The sequence below is a fragment of the Hylobates moloch genome, unplaced genomic scaffold, assembly GCF_009828535.3.
Source record: "Hylobates moloch isolate HMO894 unplaced genomic scaffold, HMol_V3 SCAFFOLD_7, whole genome shotgun sequence".
NCBI classification, from domain to species: domain Eukaryota; kingdom Metazoa; phylum Chordata; class Mammalia; order Primates; family Hylobatidae; genus Hylobates; species Hylobates moloch.
Window position 1 is genome coordinate 101,512,516 of NW_026652282.1, and position 24,769 is coordinate 101,537,284.

At 43.9% G+C, this 24,769-nt stretch overlaps 1 protein-coding gene and 1 pseudogene across 2 annotated transcripts in view; one reads left to right on the plus strand and one right to left on the minus strand.

Moving 5' to 3' along the window:
• TMEM255A (transmembrane protein 255A) overlaps window positions 1-24,769 on the minus strand; it is a 52,525-nt gene that overhangs the window by 11,369 nt on the left and 16,387 nt on the right. Inside the window, exons 3-8 of one of the 2 annotated variants that reach the window (XM_032757542.2) lie at window positions 24,581-24,643; window positions 21,843-21,932; window positions 17,759-17,827; window positions 16,229-16,300; window positions 15,731-15,819; window positions 7,495-7,657 (exon numbers count right to left, since the gene is read on the minus strand). In XM_032757542.2, coding sequence (XP_032613433.1) covers window positions 7,495-7,657; window positions 15,731-15,819; window positions 16,229-16,300; window positions 17,759-17,827; window positions 21,843-21,932; window positions 24,581-24,643 — 546 coding nt within the window. The remainder of the gene's footprint in view (window positions 1-7,494; window positions 7,658-15,730; window positions 15,820-16,228; window positions 16,301-17,758; window positions 17,828-21,842; window positions 21,933-24,580; window positions 24,644-24,769) is intronic. The other variant, XM_032757543.2, reaches the window with a different exon arrangement.
• Window positions 775-3,537, plus strand: LOC116812220 (prefoldin subunit 4-like; annotated as a pseudogene).

Below are 24,769 nucleotides of genomic sequence, written 5' to 3' on the forward strand. Positions count from 1 at the left end.
GTTGACTATTTAGAGAAGGCAACACAGAAGAAACATGAGAGTAAGATTAAATGGGTATAGGAAAGTCTCTGAAGAGAAGACAGGCAGGGGTAGAGGATATAGAGAAAATGGACAAGCCAGCAAGAGAAGGAAGAAGAGGGAATGGGGAATGGAGTGAAGACTTAGTCAGGGATGGGGCAAAAGAGATGGGCCAAAATAGTAGTGTGGTTATATTTTAAATCAATAAATCTGATTTTACAATAAATCTGGGCCCTGTTTCTATTTGTGTGCACGTATTGGAGTGTGTGTTTGTGTGTGTGTGTGTGTGTGTATGTGTATTTCTGTTAGAATTCTGGGGCTTACGTTGTGAGACGCCCGCCCTGCTCCCCCATTATTGATCAGTAGCATTCTGAGCTCCAGGAACACAAAAGGTTACTAGGTAGCACAGGAAATGGTGAAAGCAATCTTGCCTGGACAAAACTGAGTCTATTCTGAGACAATGATTGTGGACTTTGGAAAGAATGCTACTTTTTTTCCCTCTCCAGTTTACTCTAAACCAGCGATACCAATTAGAAGAAAATGGAAAGATATATTCACTTTTTAAAAATTCATCTCAAATCCTCATATCTTTGGTCAAAAACACTTCTTCAAACGTTTCTTTAAGATCTTTTTCACCAAGCACCTCTTGTCAGGGTTCCTTTCATGATCCCACAACTTTGGAAATGGTGGTTCCTAGCTGATTCCATTGAAGGCTGCCAGCTCACAGCCCTCGGCTCCTGTCCTCACTCTCTGGAAATGGCTTTCATCAGCCAGCACCCCTGGGCCTCCCTGCAGACCCCGGGGACTCTACTCAGGGAGAGGCACATCACAAGTCACCAACCACACTTGGATGTAGGCCAAGGATTTTACTTAGGCTCACCTGAGTGATGTTCCTGGACTTTTTACACCATGGTCTTATTTTAATAGAGTGATCTAGGCAGTGATTCCTCCTTGGTATCCTTATCTGTGCCCCCACTGGTGTTCTCTAATCTCATGAATCAAAGATCTTCTCCCCGGATCTTTGCTTTCATTTTTTTTCTGCCCTGGTCCTTGATAGAGTTCCTAGGATTGACATTTGATAATGCTCAGTACTTCCCTTGCTCTCCTTCCGTACTGTGAAAGAAGCTCCCAACAGGTGGAAACAACTTGCTTTTAATTTTTTAATTAAATCAACTAAACAAAGGAGGTAATATCTGTTAAGATACTCATAGAACCAGAAAGGGCTATCCAATTGTTAGTCAGGGGCAGCTGGGATGGAACAGAAAGAGCAAAGGCTCTGGCATTTGACAAATCTGGGCTCCAGTCCCAGTTCTGCTACTCAGCTCTGGGCAAGTCACTTGACCCCTCTTGGACTGTTTCCTCACCTGTTAAACAGAGACAGTAATACCTACCTCACGAGGTAGTAATAGTGAAGATTAACTGTGCAAAAGCACTTTGTAGAGGGTTAGGGGCCATTATTGCCGCTATCAGGACAGACCATCAGCAAACCCATTTTTTCCTCAAGAGATCAAAGATAACAGTGAAATTAAGAATGCAGAAACAAATCTATATATCTGCAGTTAATTGATTTTTGACAAGGTTGCTAGGACCATAAAGTAGGGAAAGAGCAGTGTCTTCAACAGATGTGCTGGGAAAACTGGATATCCACATGAAAAAGAATGAAATTGAACCCCTAACTTATACTAGATATAAAAATTAAATCAAAATGTGTCAAAGCCCTAAATGTAACAGCTAAAACTATAAAATTCTTAGACAAAAATGTGGAAATCATGGCCTTGAGCTTGGCAATAGATTCTTAGATATAACACTAAAAGCACAAGCAACAAAAGAAAAGATAGATAAATGACACTTCATCAAAATTAAAAACTTTTGTGCATCAAAGGCCACTATCAAGAAAGTGAAAAGACAACTCACAGAATGGGAGGAAGTACTTGCAAATCACATATTTGATAATGGTCTAGTATCCACTATTTTTAAAGAACTCTTACAAATCAACAACAACAAAACAGATTTTAAAATGGGCAGGATTCTTGGTCAGTGGCCAGGTCTCAGCCACAGCAGAGGAGTGGAGGGTGTGGGATGCTGGAGGTGCCCAGCTCTGAAGCTCAGTGTGGGGCCCAAGACTGAGGCCCCCAGCCCTTATAGCTGTTCCGTGGGGAGCCCTGTCTGCACCCAGGGCCCTGAGCATTTGCTTAGGCACCTGGCTTGTTGAGGCAGGGGGTCCCCAGGCCGGAATCCATGGAGGGCTCTGGGCACCTCTCTCAGTACTGAGGGTGCCTCTGGGGAGCATGAGGACCCTGCAGCCTGGGCCTTGTCCTTAGGGTGTGGGAAACTGAAGGTCCCATTGACCGAGGTTGGCTTTTACGCACTTGATGCACTGATATGGTTTGGATTTGTGTCCCCACCCAAATCTCCTCTTGAACTGTAATCCCTGTAATCCCCAGGTGTTGAGGGAGAGACCTGGTGGGAGGTGATTGGATCATGGGGGTGGTTCCCCCATGCTGCTGTTCTGATGATAGTGAGTGAGTTCTCACGAGATCTGATGGTTTTATAAGGGGATCTTCCCCCTTTGCTTCCTTCACATGCACTCTCGCCTGTTGCCATGTAAGATGTGCCTGCTTCTCCTTCTGCCATGATTGTAAGTTTCCTGAGGCCTCCTCAGTCATGCAGAGCTGAGTCAATTAAACCTCTCTTCTTTATAAATTACCCAGTCTTGGGCAGTTTTTGTTTTGTTTTGTTTTGTTTTGAGACGCAGTCTCACTCTATTGCCCAGGCTGGAGTGCAATGGCACGATCTCGGCTCACTGCAACCTCCACCTCCCAGGTTCAAGTGATTCTCCTGCCTCAGCCTCCCGAGTAGCTGGGATTACAGGCATGCACCACCATGCCCGGCTAATTTTTGTATTTTTAGTAGAGACAGCGTTTCACCATGTTGGCCAGGCTAGTCTCAAACTCCTGACCTTGTGATCTGCCCACCTCGGCCTCCTAAAGGGCTGGGATTACAGGCATGAGCCACTGCACCCAGCCGGGCAGTTCTTTATAGCAGTGTGAGAATGGACTAATACATGCACTTTACCTGGGTTATCACATCAGCCCTCAAAAGTCCACAGGTAGGTGCTACTAGTACTATTGTTTACAGGCTGCAGAAAATTTCAATTCTACTTTTGAAGATCAGCATTAGGTAAACAAATTTGCAAGGAATATGAGTGGAATCACAGAGCTGAAGGAAGAAACAGAAGTTAAAAGGAAACAACTCCACAATTTAGAAGTTGTTTGCAATGACATCACGCTTGCAGATGATGACTGCTTAACGATACCTTATCAAATTGGTGATGTTTTCATTAGCCATTCTCAAGATGAAACACAAGAAATGTTAGAAGAAGCAAAGAAAAATTGGTAAGAAGAAACTGATACCTTAGAATCTAGAGTGGTATCAATTCAGTGAGTGTTAGTGGATTTGAAACTTCAGTTATATACAAAATTTGGGGGTAACATAAACCTTGAAGCTGATGAAAATTAAACATTTTGTAATACTTTAAAATTTTGTTTAACAATCGTGAATATTGTTTGGAAAATAAAAAATGGGCAAAAACTTGATAGATATTTCTCCAAAGAAGATATACATAGAAATTGCACACAAACATATAAAAAGATGCCCAACATCACTGGCCAGCAAGGAAGTACAAATCAAAACCACAACAAGATACCACTTTGCGCCCACTAGAATGTTTATAATTTTTTTGAGAAAGTGTTGGTGAGGATGTGGAGAAATTGGAACCCTCACACACTGCAGGTATGAACGTAAAATGACACAGCTGCCGTGGAAAACAGTTTGGCAGCTCCTCAAAAAGTTAAACATAGAATTACCAAATGACCCAGCAATTCCACCCATAGGTGGAAAAAGAATTGGAAGCAGGTAATCAAACAAGTACTTGTACATGATTGTTCATGGCAGCACTATTCTCAGTAGCTAAAACGTGAAAACAATCCAAATGTACATCGATGGATAAAAAGTAAACAAAATGTGGTCTATCCATACAATGGAATATTATTCAGCCATAAAAAGAAACAAAGCACTGATATATGCTACAAGGTAGATGAATCTTAAAAACAAAAAAATATGATAAGTGAAAGGAGCCAGACCCAGAAGTTCGAATATTGCATGATTCCATTTATAGAAAATACCTGTGATAGGTAAATCCATAGGGACAGACAGCAGATTAGGGGTTGCTGGGGCCTCAGGGAAGGGGCCACAAGGAGTGATTGTTTAATGGGTACAGGTTTCACGTAATGAAAAAGTTCTAGAACTAGACAGAAATGATGATTGCACAACATTGTGAGTGTACTAAATGTCACTGAATTGTACACTTTGAAGTGATCAATTTTATGTTTGTGACTTCCACCTCAAATTTTTTTTTTTTTGAGACGGAGTCTTGCTCTGTTGCCCAGGCTGGAGTGCAGTGGCGCGATCTCGGCTCACTGCAACCTCCGCCTTCCGGGTTCACGCCATTCTCCTGCCTCAGCCTCCCGAGCAGCTGGGACTACAGGCGCCCGCCACCACGCCCAGCTAATTTTTTGTATTTTTAGTAGAGGTGGGGTTTCACTGTGTTAGCCAGGATGGTCTCGATCTCCTGACCTCGTGATCCACCCGCCTCGGCCTCCCAAAGTCCTGAGATTACAGGCGTGAGCGATCGTGCCTGGCCCCACCTCAATTTTTTTTTAAGGGGCACAGTGAGGGAAAACAGGGGACTAAAGCTAAGGCTAAAAGCTTGGCAGGGTTGTATTCCTTAGCATATCATCTTCCTACTCCTCCCTTCTTTCCAACTTCCAGAAATTTCTTGAAAGTGTCCATCTAGGCACTCTCTCTGTCTTCCTGAGATGCTCTTTGCCTTCAAAATCCAATTCTTTCCATCATCATGGAAAAGGGTCTTATCAAATCCTTCATGCTGAGAGATTAGTACTTAAAGTATAAACACCTCTGTGGCCTACTAGCCTATTCCTTTGTTTAATACATGCATTTTGAAAGTGGACAAGGAGAAAAAGGACAATGCTTATCTTAAAGTAAGGAATAAAACATGGTGGCAGTTTCAGCGCCCACAGTAGGGTAAAATTGGAGAGGGGGAAGCCTTACAGGCACCCCACAGAGCCTACCAAGTAGCTACCACCTACTCCATTTGTGCATCAAGGTATCTCTGCCATCCAAGCCTGAAAGCTCTAGGGACAATTTAGAGAACTCTTAACACCCATCCTGAGGTCCCATCTCCTCAACTCGCGAAACCTGGGAGCTTCTCTTCCAGCCAAAGCTGCCGAGATTCCACACAATACCTGCACTTTCATCTGCCCCCTGGGGAAAGTCTCCAAGAACAAAGGGCATTCTTTTCTCCAAAGAAGCCCCGACCCAGAAACAGCTTTTTTGCAGCTCTCTAACCTAAAAGCTTCCTCAAGGCCAAATTTACAGGAAATCCTTTTCCCTCCTGGGGCTCCACCTTTGTTGATGCTTCCCCTACTTGTTAGTGCTTGGGCATTCCAGAGTCCGGGGAGGGAAGCTGGGATGAGAAACGTGCGGATGAGAGAGGGAGAGAAAGAAGAAAGACAGAGGCCAGGCGCGGTGGCTCAAGCCTGTAATCCCAGCACTTTGGGAGGCCGAGGCGGGCGGATCACGAGGTCAGGAGATCGAGACCATCCTGGCTAACACGGTGAAACCCCCGTCTCTACTAAAAGTACAAAAAAAAAAAATTAGCCGGGCTGTTGGCGGGCGCCTGTAGTTCCAGCTACTCGGGAGGCTGAGGCAGGAGAATGGCGTGAACCCGGGAGGCGGAGCTTGCAGTGAGCCGAGATCGCGCCACTGCACTCCAGCCTGGGGGACAGAGCAAGACTCTGTCTCAAAATAAAAAAAAAAAAAAAAAAAAAGAAAGAGTGCAGATGGGCAGGAAAGGATTTCTCTTGACTTAGAGTCACTAGCAGGAACACTTAATACTTCCAGTCAGGCCAGTACTGCTGGAGACTTGCAATCCAAAACGACAGTTTCTTTCTTTTCCCTCGTCCTACCCCACCTTTCACTTTCCAACATTCATCCTTTTGACAGTCCAGGATCAAATTACAAACTGCCTTTCAGGTTTCTGTTCTTCAGGGACCCCAAAATCTGACAGAAACAGCCAAGGGCCTAGGGGCTAATTTCTGGGGTCAAAGGAAAGTCCCTCTTAGGCACAAAATAATTCCATAAACAGATGTGGAACGTTCATTTTTAAAACAGTGGTATTCAATCATGGCTGCAGATCAGAATTACCTGGGAGCTTAAAAGAAAAACAAAAAACAAACAAACAAAAACCTGATGCCTGGGCTTCAATTTAGACCAATTAAATCAGAATCTTTAGAGAAGGAGCCCAAGCAATTTTTTTTTTTTTTTTTAGAGACAGGGTCTCACTCTGTCACCCAGGCTGGAGTGCAGTGGTGCGATCACGGCTTACTGCAACCTCAACCTCCTGGGCTCAAGTGATCCTCCCACTTCAGCCTCCCAAGTAGCTGGGGCTACAGGTATGCCACTACACCCAGCTAATTAAAAAAAAGTTGTTTTTTCTTAATAGAGACAGGGGCTGTTGCTCAGCCTAGTCTCAAACCCCTGGGCTTAGTCAATCCTCCTGTCTTGGCCTCCCAAAGGGCTCAGATTACAAGCATGAGCCACCATGCTGGGCAGGTGATTCTTATATGAAGCCAGGTTGATAACCATAACTCAAAGCTATTGTCTCCATAATTAGAGATCTAGGTTTATCAAATAAGCAAATAAATGCTTAGAAACGCCTTAGAAGGAAAGGAAAAAAAGAAGCCTACTATATGGAGTACCTACTGAATGCTGAGTCCTGCTGTGCCTTTGCAGACACACATACAAAAATGGAAAAGATTTGGAAGGAAAGAATGGAAAGTGGGGAGGCTGAGGTTGAGGTCCAAGTTGAAGGCAAGACCTGGCAAGCAACTTAGCCTAGAGCTGGCTCTGCGAATGCAAACAGAAAAGAGCCCAGATGCTCTTTCTGAAGAAACTTCAGGATGAAATACCTGGGGAGGGGAAGACTAGCATTAATCCTACCTATAGCTAAAATAACCTTTCCTTCCATCTCTCCCAAAGTTTGTTAGGGGAAAACTATTCCCAAAAAATTTTACTGAAAGTGTGGGGTGGGGCTATAAAAGACTATGTTTACATAGTGCAATGGGGGAACTGAGAACACCCCTTCCTCCTTTCACCCCCCACCCCCAGAAGGTGCCTCCAGAACACAGGTAATTTGTGTATAACAAGAAATATTTGCAGACTGATGACATTACCTGGCTTCTTCAACTTGAGACATTTGAAGGCAACTACATCTTTGAAGCAATTGCTTCTGATTCTTCCCTTCAAAATATGTGTCTGCATTTCCTCCAACTGCCTAGCCTTCCCCCTATCCCCAACAGGGGCCACTGTGAAATGCAAAGTCAATTCTTTCCTTACCATGTCCTTAAAGCCTCCAAGGACAGCGGCAGTGATGATGCCCAGGAACAGGCCAACAATGTTGAGGATGGTGGCAGACCAGAGCAGGTGGTAGAGGTGGATGATATCTTGGCAACTGCTGACATCGATGTATTCGTAGTACCCACCAGTGATCTCCACCCGGCTGGACAGGGAGGAGCATGCTCCAGTCAGTCCCCAGGGAGCAGGCTGTCCTCCCCGGCCCCCTCCCCAACCCTGGGATTGGGTTACCATACAGCTCAGTGAAAAGACAGGTGGGCAGGTGGGGAGCTACAGTAAGAGACATCATAGCCATGTACTATAATAAATCAAAGTGTGATTGCTTATCCCCACTCCCCGAAAAAAACCTCCTACCTGCCAGAAAAATACTTGTAACCATCACTAACACTAATCCTAGACAGCACTTATTGACATTTGCTATGTACCAGGCACAGTGCTAAGCATTTTACATATGTGAATTCATTAAATCTGTGCTGTTTAATGTGGTAGCTACTAGACACACATGGCTATTTAAATTTAAATTAAGTAAAATTAAGCAAAAATAAAAATTCAGTTGTTAAGTCTCACCAGCCACATTTCAAGTGCTCAATAGTCACATGTGGCTAGTGTTTACTATACTGGACAGAGCAGATTACAGAACATTTCCATCATTGCAGAAAGTTCTGCAAATCCTTACAGTATTCTATCAAATAGGGACTATCATCATGCCCATTTTACAGACGAAGAAAGTGAAGCACAGAGAAGTTAAAGAACTTGCCCAAGTCATAAGTGGTAGAACTGGGACCTGAATTCAGGCTTCAAAGACTTCAGTGTGTGCCCTCTCAAAACGAAACAAACAAAAAAACAAACAAATAAACAAAAACCAATGTCCTGGTAAAGAACTAAAGCTGAGTTGCTACACAAAACCTGAAAGTCGCCTCCGTGGGGAGGCCTTTCTTGACCACTCTGTCCAAAGACACTCCTTCCCAGTCCTGTCGCTCTCTATCACATTATCTACTATGGAATGAATTTTGTCCCTCCAAATTCATGTGTTAAAGCCCTATCCCCCAATGTGACCATATTTTTAGATAGGGCTTTTAGAAGATAATTAAAGTTAAATGAGGCCACAAGGGTGGGGTCCTAATCGGATAGGATTGGTGGCTTTATAAGAAAAGGAAGATCTCGCTCTCCTCCTCCTCCTCCTCCTCCTCCTCTTCTTCCTGCCTTCTCCCCTGACTTCCCTACTCCACGCCCCCCCCACCCCGCCTTTCTTTCCCTCACTCCCTACTTGAATGTGAAAGGAAAGGTCACTGTGAGCACAGAGGGGAAGTGGCACAAGCCAGGTAGAGAGCCCTCACCAGAGCTTGACCATGTTGGCACTCTGATCTTAGACTTCCACCCTCCAGAATTGTGAGAAATAAGTACATTTCTATTGTTTAAGCCACCTGGTCTATGGTATCATGTTATGGCAGCCCGAGCTAAGCAATACATCACCCTTTTCTAATTTCTCTGTAGCATTCATTCCTATATGAAAATATCTTACTGATGTGTCTACTACGTTATTGTCTGCCTCCCCAACTTGAACGTGAGCTCCATGAGGGCAGGAACTGGTTCATTTTGCTCACTGCTGTGCTTGACACACAGTTGGTGTTACATAAATACCTGTGGAATTAATTAAATGAAAGTTCCTGTCCTCCTGGATGTCACAAACTAGTTTACAACTTGGCCACTGGAGTTCATCATGAATCTAAAACACTATGGTTCTTAAAGTCACAACGAAACGCCCTGGCATTAGGATGATTATTACATGTGACTCCCCTGCTATAAGAATGCAAAAAAGAAAAAAGAAAAACAATCAAAGGTTGATCTCCAAAATGAATCAGAGAGGGATTATTCACATATGAAAAGACTTAAACTTTACAGATGAATTTATCTTCAGATTCTTTAAAGTCAGTGTTTCTCTAAGGAGGTGAAGTCAGTGTGGTTACAGGGCAGACTGCATCAGAATCATCTGTGTTTGTGTCTATGTGTGCCTGCCTGTTTGTATCAGTGTGTTATTTGTGTGTGCCTGTGGGTGTCTCTGCGTGTATCTGTGCATGTATCTTTGAGGAAGAGAGATGGTTAAACATGCAGATTCCTAGGCCCAGCCCCAGTCCTACTGAATCTGGTAGAATCTCTGGGGATGGGGTCAGGAATCCTTGTTAACAAGCTCATCAATGTTTGAGACCCATTCTTTTTAATAGTAAGCTTCTGTAGTGGAATTTTTTTAAAAAATATTTTTTGTAGAGACAGAGTCTTACTATGTTGGCCAGGCTGGTCTTGAACTCTTGGCATCAAGTGATACTCCCACATCAGCCTCCAAAAGTGCTGGGATTCCAGGTGTGAGCCACCACACTTGGCCCATAGTGGAATTTTAAGGGAGTTTCAATTAATCAAGAGTTTGAATTGGATTTCAGTATTTTCAGGAGCATATCTCAAGAGCCCATGCATGAGCATACATTGTCTCCTATTAGCTGGCATTGTACTAGGCCCTGGGGATAGGGCAGGGAGGTTGCACAGATTATTTACTGCCCCCCAAAAGGGACAGCTGTACAAGGACTATTCTCTGAAAATGACAGACCTGTGTGTATGGGTGAGTGTGGAACTGTAGGAGCACCTTTGTGGCTTGGGAGTCAACTTCTGACATCCCCCAAATTATGTTTGCCTGCCTCCTAAAACACCAAGGGTGGACTAGTAGTATATATAGGCAGGCAGTATGCCATAGCTGGCTCTGAAGTCAGACTGTGCTCGAATCCTGGCTCTGTCATCTATGCTCTGTCACCAGATGCTGACTCTAGCAACTTACTTTCTTACTCTTACTCTAGCAACTTACTTTCTTACTTTACTTAACTTCTCTGAGCCTGGGGGATGTAATGCCAGCAGGCATGAAAGCAGTACTCCAACATATAATAAAAGCCCCCACTAAAATATGTAGCTACATTTTGTTCCTTCTAAGAGCCAGCCTCTGGCAACACAATTCAAACCTTTGAACCCTGTTCTTAAAGGTATTAACACTTTATTTTGTTTGTTTGGTTGGGTTTTTTCTCTTTTTTTTCCTTCTTTTCTTTTCTTTCCTTTTCTTTCTTTCTTTCTTTTTTTTTGTTTTTGTTTTTTTGTTTGTTTGTTTTTGTTTTTTTGACAGGGTCTTGCTCTGTCACCCAGGCTGGAGTGCAGTGGTATGGTCATGGCTCACTGCAGCCTCAACCTCCTTGACTCAAGTGATCCTCCAACCTCAGCCTCCCAAGTAAGTGGGACTGCAGGCTCACACCGCCATGCCCAGCTAATTTTTGTAGAGATGCGGTTTTGACATGTTGCCCAGGCTGGCCTCGAACTCCTAGGCTCAATCTATCCTCCCATTTCAGGCTCCCAAAGTCCTGGGATTACAGCCGTGAGCCACTGTGCCTGGCCAGTATTAAGACTTTGTAGGCACAAACCACAATGTGGGAATAGGATAGTAGTTTTTTTAAAAATATTCAATAATTTTAGATAATATATACTTGGTTTCAGTTTGAGTGGTTCCAGCAGCCATTTAAATGTTTTTTTTTTTTCACTGAACCGTGAAGGAAAAGAAAGCTAATTCTTAGATATGGTTCGGGTTTAGCAAATTAATGTGGTTTTTTTTTTCTGCTTGAGATTCAGGATTCCATTTGGTTCAGTCTCTGGGCAGAGCTTCCTCTGAAATTGCACCTTTTGCATTCCCACTGCTCCCATCCTCATGCCTCCATCACTGTAAGGCTGTCCTGCCAGACCCTACTGCTGCCTGATTACTCTTCCAAAACACTTTTAATAATATATCATTCACTTAATCGAAACCCTTCTGTGGCTCCCCAGTACCTTCAGGGGAATGTTCAAATTCCTCAGTCTGTCAAAGTCCAGCCCCAAAATGGAGTACACACTCCAGACAGGCTGGAGTCCACAGAAGCCCCACACTGGCTATGCTGGGTACTAATTCCAAACCTTTGCTCAGATTTCTCCCCCTGCATTGAAGGTATTGCTTTCTGTTCTCTGCCTATCCTAATCTCTCTCACTGCTCAAAGCTTCAATAGTGCCTTCTTTAAAGACGCCACTACCCATTCATTAGCTTTTTCCTTGGACTCCCATAGTCTATTCCTCTTAGTTTGGCACTTTGTATATATCAATAATTCAGTTATTTATTTAATCTAATATGTATTGGTAGCATATCAGTGCTAAATACTGTGCTGGTGCTAATGTTACAATCAAGGCCAAGGCCGACATGATGTCTCTGTCAAAATCGCAACCTCTTGAGGGCAAGGGTCGTCTCTTAACATTCCTTTGTGTCTCTCTCACTGCCTAGCACAGTGGTAGAAACATTAAAGGTCATCAATAAATACTCGGTGAATGAGTAACTGAGTGCAAAGACTAATCACTGTATTGATCATGAGATTGATTACCCAATGTGGGCTTTTACCCCCTTGCTCTCAACATTCTGGGTGGACCTAGAGAAACGGATAAGTTCTCTGTGTTTCAGTCTCCTACTTAACAAAGTAGACAGCAGAAGATCTTAGATAAGGCAGGAAGGCATCCTTCTGCTCTTCCATAAGGGCCTGGAGCACTCACCAATTCTTGGTGGACGGGCAGTGGCAATGGCCAGCCTCTATGTGTCTCTCTCCTGCTGTATGCATTCTGCATATACGTTTAAGTCCCCCTCCCTGCAATCCCCCTGGCAAATTGAGTTCCTTAAGGGCAAAGCTGTGTCTTATTGATGCCCATTCTTTTAGAACAGCCCCAGCACATAGTAGGAGCTCAAGAAAAGTTTGTCGAAGAAAAGAGTGAATGGAAGTAGGCTATCTTCTTTCATTTTATTACCAGCTGATGCTGTTCACAAATCACTTCATTTCCTTTAGGTCACACGCTGAAAACCAGTGATATTGACTTGACCTTTCCAAAGATGAGTGAGTAGGTGAAAGCCTGAAGTACGCTGAAAGGCAACTGCTGAGGAGCTGTGTCCTAGAGAAAGCCACCTTCCTGCATGAGGCTAAATAGAATAATCTATGTTTGGTATTAAAACCTCAACACCCCTGACGTCAAAGAAGGCCTGTGGGTTCGAGGGGACAGTAGAGACTCTGTTTCTGTAGCACTGTACAAATGACTGCCTGATGTTTTTGTTCCCACTTTTTTTTTCTTGGCCTCCTTTCCAGGAAATGGACTGGAGGAGCTGGCAATTGATTAAAAATAGGCTTCGCGTGAGGAAAACAAACACACATTTGGCAAAATTAAAGTCTCCAAGCCTCAGAATGCTTATTGCTAGCTATATTTAGGCCTTGAGTTTAGGTCTCTTTGGCTCTGGGTGGAAAAAGCCCCAGGTCAAGAAAAAGCATTTTCCTCTATTGTGGGACCCTCGCCTCTTCAGACTCAGCCTGGGTTTATGGCCTGGTGGGACCGTTTCCTCAGGAAAAGCTAAGGAAGTCCTTTTCTAGTGGCTTTGCCCTTGGAATCTTAGCACTACAGACTTGGGAAAGGGCTTTGAGAGATGTCCGGGGCTGGCTTCCAGGCACTAGGTAGGTGAAAGACATTTCTAGGCTTGAAGATCTTTAGTAGGACTGTTCCCGTGACCCCTCTCAGTTGCCTAGTCCAATATTTTATTTTCCCCAGTGAAAAGGGAGTTCTTCTTTTTGTTCATCAGCTCTTTGCTCATGCCCAGCCCTGTGCTGGGGCCAGGGAAGTATAGATAAGATTAAGTCATGCTCCCTGCCCTTAGGGAGTGCGTAGTTTAGCACAGCTCCTCATAAAATTCCTTGAAGACTATTCTGGTATAACTTGCTTTAAGAAAGTAAGGAAGTCGATTTTTATGAAGTTCAGATTGACAGGAACATAGAATGGACTTGACCTCCACTTTCAAAAACAATTCATCTGAGGGCTCAGCCAAATGGAATTTAAAGTAGGATTTTGTGTATTCAAACCTTTTTCAGAAACGCACTGTCACAGAGAGAAAGGTGTGTCTGCAAGGAATCACTTCTCAACCCTCTCAGTGGGCCTCCTCTCTCCTTGAGATCTCAGGCCCAGTTCTGGCCAGCTCCCAGCACCACCCTAGGAGGCCATGAAATGGGAAAGGAGAGGAGAGCACCAAGGAAAATGGAGAAGGATGGTAGGAGGAGGGAGAGAAGAGGGAGGAGATAAAAACAAAGGGAAAGACAGATCGGGGAAGGAAGGATGAGGGGAGGCAAGAGGAAAGATAGTAAAATAACCCCAATTCCCCTAGGACCCGTGTCACGTTTCTTTGATCATTTTTGTGAGGATGGGCTGAGGAAGTACAGTTATAGCCAGCTCTCCATCATTGCTGCTAAGGAGGGAAGTCCTTTACAAGTGATGGTTATTATTACAACATAAATAATTGAACTCCCCAGACAATCCCTAAACCTCATTCTAATCTGTAAATTTCTCTTCCTCCACTGCCAATGAAACAAGACTGGCACAAGCAAAGAAGGTAAAGGGCTGGTGTATGGTCTCTGCCTTCTCCTCCCTGCCTCTAGTCTGGCAAGTCTTAATCTTAAACCAGAGTAACTGACCCCAAAATACCAACAGTAGGGAATGTGAGTGATGAGAGGGCTGCATCCACCTGCTGCCTCTGAATCTAGCTCCATCCAGCCCCACTCTGCAGGTTCCTCCCCTTACTCCCTGCCTCCTGTGGCCCTCAGTTCGCTTTCACTAAGATTCTGAAGGAAATACATGCGTGACAAACATTGGTCGACATACCCTGCATGGAGAGGTGTTCACTCACTGTGCACATCACCTACTCACACATCCCTATTGATTCTACCTTCTAAATTGCTCTTAAAATGATTCCCTGCATTGCATTGTCTCCAACTTGATCTAGGCTCCGTTCTCTATGGCCTGCACTCTTGCAGTGGCCTCCTAGCTGCCTCCATTCCTCAACCACTCAAGTCCATCTTCCATGCTGTACCCTTCAATGGCCCCCAATTGCCTACAGGGTCAAGTCTGAAGTCGTTCCTATGGCCAATGAGCTCTCTATCATCTGATCTCTGGCTACACCTCTGTCTTACCTCCTACCACACCTTCTGTAACTACCTCCACCCACTACCTCTTCACAACTACCAGGAATATCCTTCCCACCTTTATCTTCTTTCGGTTTGCCTCCTAATTCCCTACTTATTCTGTAAGTCTCAGCTCCCGTATCACCTACTCTTTGACACTGCTCCCTCCCGGCAAACTCTGACTTTCATTCATTGGGCCTCCAGAGTCCCCACCACATCCACTGATCCCCACTGCACTTATCACATTATATTGCAATCGATTGTTCACATGTCCATCCTCTTTACTAGTCTACGAGCTCTTCAGTGGCAATCTCTGTATTCCTAGCACCTAAATATATTTTGAAAGAAAGAATAAAGGATGTTTTAGCAATTTGGAGTGCACAGAGCCAGAGTGGCTGTAGCAGAACCAGCACCAAAACTGCTCCTGCCTCAGAACCTTTGCACTTGCTATTCCCTCTGCTTGAAGCACTCTTTCTCCAGGTATCTACCTGGGTTGCCCACCCACCCCCAACTACATTCAGGTCTGCACAAATGTCACCTGCTCAAAGAGGCCTTCCCTGGCTACTCTATCTAACATAGAGTGTGCATGCATGTGCACGTGCACACACACACACACACCCCTCATCACTATCTACCTCTCCTGCTTCATTTTTCTTCAGAGCTCTGATCACCACCTCGCATTATATTAGATATTTCTGTATTTGTTGACTGTCTCCCCTACTAGAATATAAGCTCCACAGGGGAAAGGACTTCTGTTTTGTTGGCTGCTGAACCTTCAGTGTCTAGAACAGAGCCAGGCACCGAGAAGGTACTCAGTAACTATTTATTGAACATTGTTAAACTTGGATATAGACAGAGCTGAGTTTGAATCCTATACATATTATTTTCAAGTTCTGTGTAACCTTGGGCTAGTTGTCTATTTCCTCCGAACTTCACTCTCTTCATCTATAAAATGAGGATGACTCTGCATACATCCTAAGTAAGAATTAAATGAGATCAAGTATGCGAAAGTGCCTAGCATGATGCCTGGCACAGAGAAGGCAAGTAATGTCTGTTAGCCAAAATCTGTTAACAGATCAATGTCTTCCACTTCCCTAATTCCCACAATGCACCCTTCTTTAACCTCAGCCCTTCTAGTGTCCATTGTGGTCAGACTGTTATTCCTGTGTCTGGGCCTCAACACTTACTTGCCACAGTTGTAGAGGTCACAGCAGAAGCAGGTGTTGCCCCGGATGCGAGGTGTGCAGAATTCACGGCTGAGGTGAGGGCAGTTAACCTGACGGTATACAACAGTGAGGAGATGAGCTGGCATTGGATAGGAAGCAGGACCCTCTGGGATTGGAAATGCGAGTTAGTGACTGACAGAGACAGTAAGGATGGCTTTGAAATGAACACCCAATGTGTGGGAGGGATGGGGCTGGACAGGGAGCTGGCCGAACTTGTGCATGAGGCAAGTCACTGTGTAGCTGGGCTCATGTCCAGCCTCAGCCACAGCCCTCAGTGCCCCATCCCTGAATGGTGGAGATGGAGAGAAGGAAGGAGAGATGGAAGGACAGACGGAAGAGCAAATGGACTGGAGGAAATGAGCATATGAGGGCAGGCAAAATCAGGGTACAGGAGGAAAGCAGGTAAGGTGGGAAGGAAGACAGAGGGGCCGCCGCATGCACTCTGAAGTACAATAGTACCTCTCTAGCTGCCTGGGTAAGGTTCCTCATAACCCTCGTGGAAGGAGAATTTTTGGTTGAGGAACTTATGACCTTATATAGGAAAAATAGGGTTAGGGGGACCAGGGTTACAAGTGAACCTACGGAAGTCATTATTAATATTTTTACAGTCACCAAATTAACACAAGAAAGCTATCACAACAAAATCTAGAGAACAGCAATGACATTTTACACATTTTGAGTTAGCAAAAAGGTTTTCAAAATGGAAAAGAATTTCATTTACCATCTCTTGTTAGCAAGAAATTGTCCAGCTCTCTCCCCTATCCAGATGCAATGAAGTGCTGCTAAATTTGTCTTGCTTTGTTATAGAGAATATTCATAGCAAATGGGCATTTTTTTCTATATTGGGTCCTTCATGCAAATGCTCACTGCCTTTCAGATAAGCTGTTATCATATATGCATTTCTATTCCTCCTATCTAACCTGAGAACAGTGAGAGAAATAGTAAATTTATGGTTGTTAAAAGAAAAAGGAGTCAACTGGATGGCAGAGACATAATCAAAGTATTTGCCATGGTGCCTTTGGAGCAGGACTGCTTTGCCTTACTCCAAGGGCACCCATTCACATTGTATTTTATGTAAAATGGCTTCCCCTGAAGCTGTGCAATGCAGTGGCCATTTTACATCCACTTGCCTTCCTTTTCTCTTCCCAACTGAAAGTTTATCATTTTCCTAACTATTTGGGAATGATTGACTTTCAATGTGAGGTTAATAGAGTACAAAATTGTCAAGATTCCTGGAAGCCTAGGTACAGTTTCATATGGAGAAATCCCTGGGTTGGGAAGGGATTATTGTGTACTGAAATGAAAGCACTCCAAAAATGACCTGGAGTCATACTTTGCCTCACTACGCATTGCATCTAGCTCTGCTTGAGGCAACATGGAACATAAGGAGAGCTGTTTGGGGCAGAAGAGAGACTCATCTGTGCATGCTCAAGCATTATTAGGCTGGCCTCTTGGAGGTGTTATGAGAGGGGCCAGGCTGACAGTCCCAGCCTCCCCAGAGCATAGAGGTGGATCTGGCTTCTCAGTTACCCTCATTTGGCTTCCAGACTCATCCTATGTGTGGAACTCGGGCTCTGCCTCCGTAGTTCAGGCCTTAGTGCCCTGGTGGGGCTCCCACTTTTATTCCAACTGAGCACTGAGTTCAGGCAACTGAACCATCATCCACAGAGATGGGGGAGGGTCATGTCCTGTAGCCTCTGTACTCTCATCTGTCCCCCTGAGGATCAAAGCTACATACGGCGAGGCTCCTGGCTGGGGTCAGAGGGTCAGCCTGTGGCCACAGAACAAAGTAAAACTGATTAGGCCTCATGAGGCTCCAACCTATGACCATGGCCTGATTAGCAATGTGCTCTGACCCACTGAACAAATCAGCTATACATACCTAGAAATAAACCTTAGGCCCATGAAAAGGAGTAAAAGAAAGGGTGTTTCAGGCAGAACAGGGGACTTTCCCAGGAGGTAAAGACATGCAGCCTCATTCTGGCTCACCTCCTCAGCTTCCTTCTGTGATGTCTTGGGAACATAATGGCACCGGTTAGCGTAGAGTGGTTTCAGATCCTGAAAAGGGAAACACCAAACCAAAGGGGTTTTGGCTTTGGAAAATAAAACAGCAAGTGTTGTACTTGGTAATAAAAGGTTTGAACACACACACACACAGAAGCAGGCAAGCAGTAGATTGGGTTAATTTCTGAAAGTCACCTGTCTAGGGAGACTGAGTGAAGATTAGACAAAAATACTTTAAAAATTACTTTCTATTAGACTGCTTGGTTAATGAGAAATTATGAAACTGATTGAGAAATGGGCTTCTTGAAATTTCCTCTCTGGTTTTCTTTTACTTCCAGCCTTTGTCTTCTTGTAAACAGTCCCCAGGGAACAAGAAGCAAAACTCCAGGTTATTATGAAATGACACTTTCAAGTGGAGAGAGCTCAAGTCCAACAATGAGGTTTCATTATCACCTGGGGACAGGACTATGGCTGGCTGACTTGTACCTCTTGCTGTCATTTCTGCATCATTTTCAGAAGGAAGAGCTCAGGAAGTAAGCCTCAGGAGGAGGGGAAGCTCCTGAGGCTGCTGTAGATTTTAACTCAATTGAACTGTGAGCCATTTTCACCCAACTACATAGATTAGATAAAGTCAGTGAACTCCAAAAACACTGTTCAAGCCTCAGAAAACTAACATGAGGCTCAAGGACAGTCGATTTACTCTGCTGGCTTGGCCAGCTTCCTGATGAGAGAGAGCTCTCATGCATGGGGGTTGGGGTAGAACCAATAGACACAAGCCAGGGCTGCCTGGAAGCTTCCAGGCAGGAGCTGCTGTTCACTTTCCGGACTGATGCTAAACCTCCCCTGAGTGGTAGGGGGCTTCTGCCAAAGGCACCTTAGGACGGGACAAACAACTTATGCAAATTGACCTTGGGGTTTGGAAGAAGTACCCAGGCAGAGGGAATTTATGTATTGTCTCCTTCCCTTCTGCCCCCACTTCTTTCACCATTTCCTATCATCTCAGTGGCTGCTTTTCCTCACACATGTGATTTATCATCTCTTGTACTTGGCACTCAAATGCCTCCTGCCTTCTAGCCGGCCTCCCCATTAAGGTTCTACGACTTTCCATCAGCTAGCTACTTCTACATGAAACTCCTGCCTGCTCAATATTCTAAAAGTACCTTGCCCTGTTAGCTTAGCTTGGAGTCTAGCTGGAAAGGAATGAGGGTGTTCATGCTCACACCTGGAAGGGCTTATTGTCCACGTTTGGTGTCTGGGTAGTGGCAGAATAGCTATCATAATTATCCTGCTGAAGAGGAGACTTAATGTGCTGGTCATAGCCCTTCTCACCTCCTGGTTTTGCAAAAAGCATTCAGCTATTAAGTGCCCTAAATGAAGACAGACGTGTGATAGTTGCCCATTTGCTGCCTCTGGCTGATACTCTTCATTGAGGCCCAGAAGAGGAACAAGAACAAGGCAATTGGGAGGCAAGAAAAGGTCACTCAGCCAGGGCTTGGCAACCTCTGTAATCTGAAGGGCTACCAACTATGGCATGAAGGGGTAGAAAAGGAAATTGTTTTATGTTGGGTGTCTGCTCTATGCCAGGCCCTCTTAGGGCATGTCCATTCCCATTATTTAATTTCATGTTCATGCTAACCCTGAAAGGTAGGTTACTACTATATCCCTTTGGAAGAAAAGGAAACTATGGTACAAGAAGGTAAAGTGATTTTCCAAGCTAGTTAATGGCTATACTAGGGAGAGGGGCAAGGAAAGAAATATGAGACAAAAGAGAAATGGCACAAGACACATAGAGAGGGGTGAGTGAGAAGGTGGGAGGTCTTGAGAGGAAGTTCAGATTCACCCAAGCCAAAGGAACAGGGAAAGATGATGTTAAAGGGCCTCAACAATAGGACAGCTGGCTCTCACCCATCCAAGCTGTGCTAGGGTCCAAATGTGCTTTTCATTTAAGTTGGCCAACAGATACCATCATAGATTAATAAAGCCTCCTTCCTCAAAACTCTCTGGGTGTCAATGAGGACTAGCCAATGTCTTAGGGCAGGTACAGTATAAGCAGAAAGATTTTCTTAAATATTCATCCAGTCTTACCCCCAAATACTTGAGTCAAATGCTGTACTGCAGGTCACCAGCAGCAGGAGGTACAGAGGGCCTGGACTCAGAGGCAAGTAGTGGTCATTAGAGGAAACTTCCAGTAAATATAATTTGAATTTTTGCTCATTGCCTTTGACTGGAGCCAATGATCAAAAACATTGGAATGTCAGGAAAATGCAAATCAAAACCATAATGAGATACTGCTTCATACCCGCTAGGATGGCTGGAATCAAAAGTCAAATAATAATGAGAGTTGATGAGTATGTAGCAAAATTAAACCCATCAAACACTCTGGTGGGAATGTAAAATAGTGCAGCCACTTTGGAAAACACTCTGGCAGTTCCTCAAACAAATAAACATACTTACTATATGATCCAGCAATTATACTCTTAGGTAGAAAGAAAATGAAAATGAAAATGAAAACATATATCCATGCATAAATCTGTACATAAATGTTTACAGTAGAATTATTCATAATAACCAAAAAGTGGAAACAACTCAAATGTACACCAACTAGTGAATGGACAAAGAAAATGTGGTATACCCACACAACGGAATATTATTTGTCCATAAAATGGAATGAAGTACTTGCTACAACATGAACGAATCTTGAAAACATTATACTAAGTGAAAGAAACCAATGACAAGAGAGTATATATATATTATATGATTCCATTAATATGAAATGTCTAGAATAGGGATACCTTACACAAAGAAAGTATATTAGTGGTTGCTTGGGTCTGGGGAGAATGGGGGAATATGGAGGTGAAAGCTAAAGGTTATGGGATTTCTTTTCAAGTTGATGAAAATCTAAAATTGACTGTGGTAATGGTTGCACATAAATAACTGACACATACTAAATATATTAAAAATCATTGAATTATACACATTAAATGGATGAATTGTATGGGATGTGAATTATATCTCAATAAAGCTATTAAACAACATTAGGAGTGAGAGGAAGAGGGGAGAAATGGAAGCCATTTTAGCTCATGCTGCCATCAAAATCTACTGCAGGCTTCTTAGCCACTAGGCCTATGTTGCCGTGGAGACTGCCTCAGAGTGAATACTGTTTGTCAAATGGGGATAATAATGCCTGCCCTATATATATCACAGGATTACTGTGGGTCTCAAATGAGGTAATAGATGTGAAGTCACATTGAAAAGCTAAATGTACTACACAAAAACAAGGAATTATTGTTATTAAGATGGCTTCTGTTGAATACAAAATAGTATGCATGCTATGATTGACTGCAACTATGCTACAAAAATAGGTATATACTCAGCAGCTAATATGCAAAAACAATAAAAATTGTCAAGTTAGGGTGGTAGAATTATGGATGTTTAAAGTTACTGATGTGTCATTTGACTTTATAAGAAGAAAAAGATGATGAAAAAGATGGCTGATCTCAGCTAAAATCAGAAGGGATGGATCTGGTAGAGGGGCCTACATTTATATTCCTGGTCCTGAAAGAAAATCAGGCAAAGGGCCTTTCTCTGGCATTCCTTGTTTTTCCCCTTGCCCAGGAATTGTTTCTTCAGATGCCATTTCATAGACTGTTTGGGTGACAGCATTGACCATAAGTCATGTGGCTTCTTGGTGCTCTCTCTCTACCCCATTACCCCCAACACTAGTTCTAAGCAATTCCCCTGACCCTTTGCCTTCTCAAATCTTACCCACATGTCAAAGGCATAGCTCCAGCCCTACCACCACTGAATTCCTTCTCTGACCTCTGGAATCCAAGATAAGACACTATGGCACTTGGAGTTTGTTCCCCCAGCTTAGACCCTATTCTCTAGATGTCCGTGTGTCCATTGGTGTCTTCACCTTGACTGCCAACTCCTTGAGAAAAGGGACTATGTCTTCTCCCTTTCATGTAACCCTCATGGCACTAAGCAAAGGACTGAACATCCAGCACACATTCAGTGGGGCCTTTTTGTATTGCATATTTACTTTAACTCAGGACGAAAAAATACTCACAATGTGTCTGGCAGCAAAGACCCCGTCAACTATAGCACAACAAAAAGCCGCAATCACACCAAAGCTGATAAACACGATAGAAGCCACCAGCTGTAGGGGGGAATAAAACAAAAGCGTCTGTTAGCCTTCCACACTTGCTGCCTCTGGGGACCAGGTGATCCCCAAGAGACTTCCAGCCAAAGCAGAACTCTAGCCTACCACCCCATGGGAATGCTCTTTTTGGTCATGCAGGATGAGTGGAAGGGAGGTAGGCAGGGGAGGCAGAGAATGGGCAACTGAAGCAATTTTTACATTTTCAGGGAAAGCTAAGAAATTCACTCTGTGAGCACCAAATGAAGAGGAGGCTTGCTGGTATCTAGCATGCTGTCCATGAAGGAATTTGACTGCATGGCCCTTCCATCCTTGGTCTCAGAAGTACTGTTGGACTTTTGACATTAGGTAGTTCAATCCTCTATTTTATTTGTGTAGAAATGGAGGCACAGTGAGGGGAGGTGGTGTGCCCAGGGTCTCCATCTAGTCTGTGGAAAAGCCTGGTGCCCACCAACTCCTAATCCAGTGTTCTTTTTACCCCCTCACACTGCTACTTGATGCTATAGTGGGCACTGATGAAGGCAATGATGATTCTGAGGTCCTGCAAAACTCTACATGACCTTCTGCAACACTGAAGAAACAGGACATTCAACTTAAGACTTACAGGTCAAAGACATTTTACAAAGGATTGAAGTCTCTGAATCAACTTTGTATGATACATATTTTTTGAATTTTTAAATTTTTTTAGAGACAGGTCTCCTACGTTGCCTAGAGTGGTCTCAAACTCCTGAGAACAGCAATCCTCCTGCCTCAGCCTCCCAAAGTGCTGGAATTACAAGTGTGAGCCACCATGCACAGCCAGTATGGTACATATAAAAACTTTCGAGTAAGACAATTGTTTGCTAGAACCAGGCTGCCCTATTCTCTAATTGTGTTAGATAACAGAAATTTTCCTAATAATTTGCCTACTATTACAAAGATGCTACTACAACCCAGTGTGGGGGAAAATAGGAATTTCAAGGCTTTTCCAGGGGCAGGGATAGATGCTACCTGAGCCCACCACCTGCCTGTGTTGACCCTCAGAACTAGATGGAATCAGCACTTTTTTTCCCTGAGATTTTTGGAAGAAAAGTGGGGGAGATCACATGGCATCAAGCTGCTCTCCAGGGAGAAGGAGAAAATCAAAATCAAGGCCACCCCGGGTGCAGTGGATCACACCTGTAATCCCAGTACTTTGGGAGACTGAGGCGGGTGGATCACTTGAGGTCAGGAGCTCAAGACCAGCCTGGCCAACATGGCAAAACCTCATCTCTACTAAAAATACAAAAAATTAGCCAGGCATGGTGATGTGCACCTGTAATCCCAGCTACTCGGGAGGCTGAGGCAGGACAGTGGCTTGAACCCGGGAGGTGGAGGTTGCAGTGAGCTGAGATCGTGCCACGCCACTCCAGCCTGGGCGACAGAGCAAGACTCCATCTCGGAAAAAAAAAAATCAAGGCTACCCTAGGGTTCTCCCACCTCAACAGGCTAGGAGGAAATACATATCTCCTTTAGGAGTTGTTCAGAAACCTCTCCCCATAATTCTCACTTTATAGTGTTACAGAGAATTGGTAAATAATGTATGAACAATGTCATGAAATTGACATTATTAGCTATGCTATGATCAGCTCTCCAATTAAAATTTCCCCATTGTTTTGAATAATTTAAGCCTAAAGTGCAAACACAACTGGCAAGGAGGCAGTCCAGGTGAAATGGAAGAAAAAGACTATTAGAACTCCCTTGAGGGTGATTCCCCACATCGCTGGGGGAAAACATATGGTTAGAGTTCTCTGTCCCTGGAGCTATTACGTTATCTGATTAAACTTGCTGTGAAATAGACCCCATAGTCAAAGTTTCAGTGCCACACAGACTGTACACGGGGAGCCCAATCACCATCTGACCACTCACCAGGCATCTTGATTTACAACTCCATAAAACTGCAATATGCTTGCAATTCAGTCTATATCTTCTACCCTTACCCTTGAGGAAGCCTTTTCAGATTGAACCAGGAAAGTACAACAGCTTGCCCTTGTGGGCCCCTGTTAAGACATAGAAGCTTCACCTTCTGTTATATGCTTGTCCTTCCTTTCAATCTTACAACATGCTTAGCTTTGAACTATGGGTAATGGAGATACTTTAGGATGGCTTTATAATTTTATTTTATCTTTTTTTGTGTGTGCCACAAGTACATTTGCTCATGCAATCAAAGTCTGATATATTGTAATCTTCTAAAAGGCAGGAACTCTCTGTGAAAACTTGCCGAAAAGATTATGTATCAGAGAGAAAGATGTGAGGGCCACCAATAATCCAGGGCTGTAGTAACAGAAATGTAAGCAAAAGCATTCCAGGTGAGGACCATAGCCTGATTGGATAGGTTGGAGCACTCCTTTGGGAGTAAGGAGGAAAGCAAAGGGCAAGATCCAGAATATTCTATCCCTTTGGCATAAGGAATCTAGCTAGGCCAGTGAGGGAGCATCAAGCAAGATGAGAACCAATCCCATATCACAGGGTCACAGTAAAACACATTCCCTAGAGGTTTAGGAGAAAAGGCAAAGTAGCAGTTCCTTTTATGACCAAATCACGCAAACTTAAGAAATGTGTTACTTATCCACATAAATGTTGTGCTTTTTTAGAGGAAGAACTTGACTCTATAAGGGATGAAAACTTACCATCTGCCTTTTGTTCTCAATAAGGTTTGATCCGATGATTCCAAGGAACGATCCAAAGCCGAGCTGCAAAGCAATATGGCATACATAGTATGTGGCATGACAGTCAGGCTGACCACACACTCATTCCAGCCCCTTCATATGATTCAGGATAAAAGAAAAAACTGGGGTATTGGTGCTAAAGCTACATGC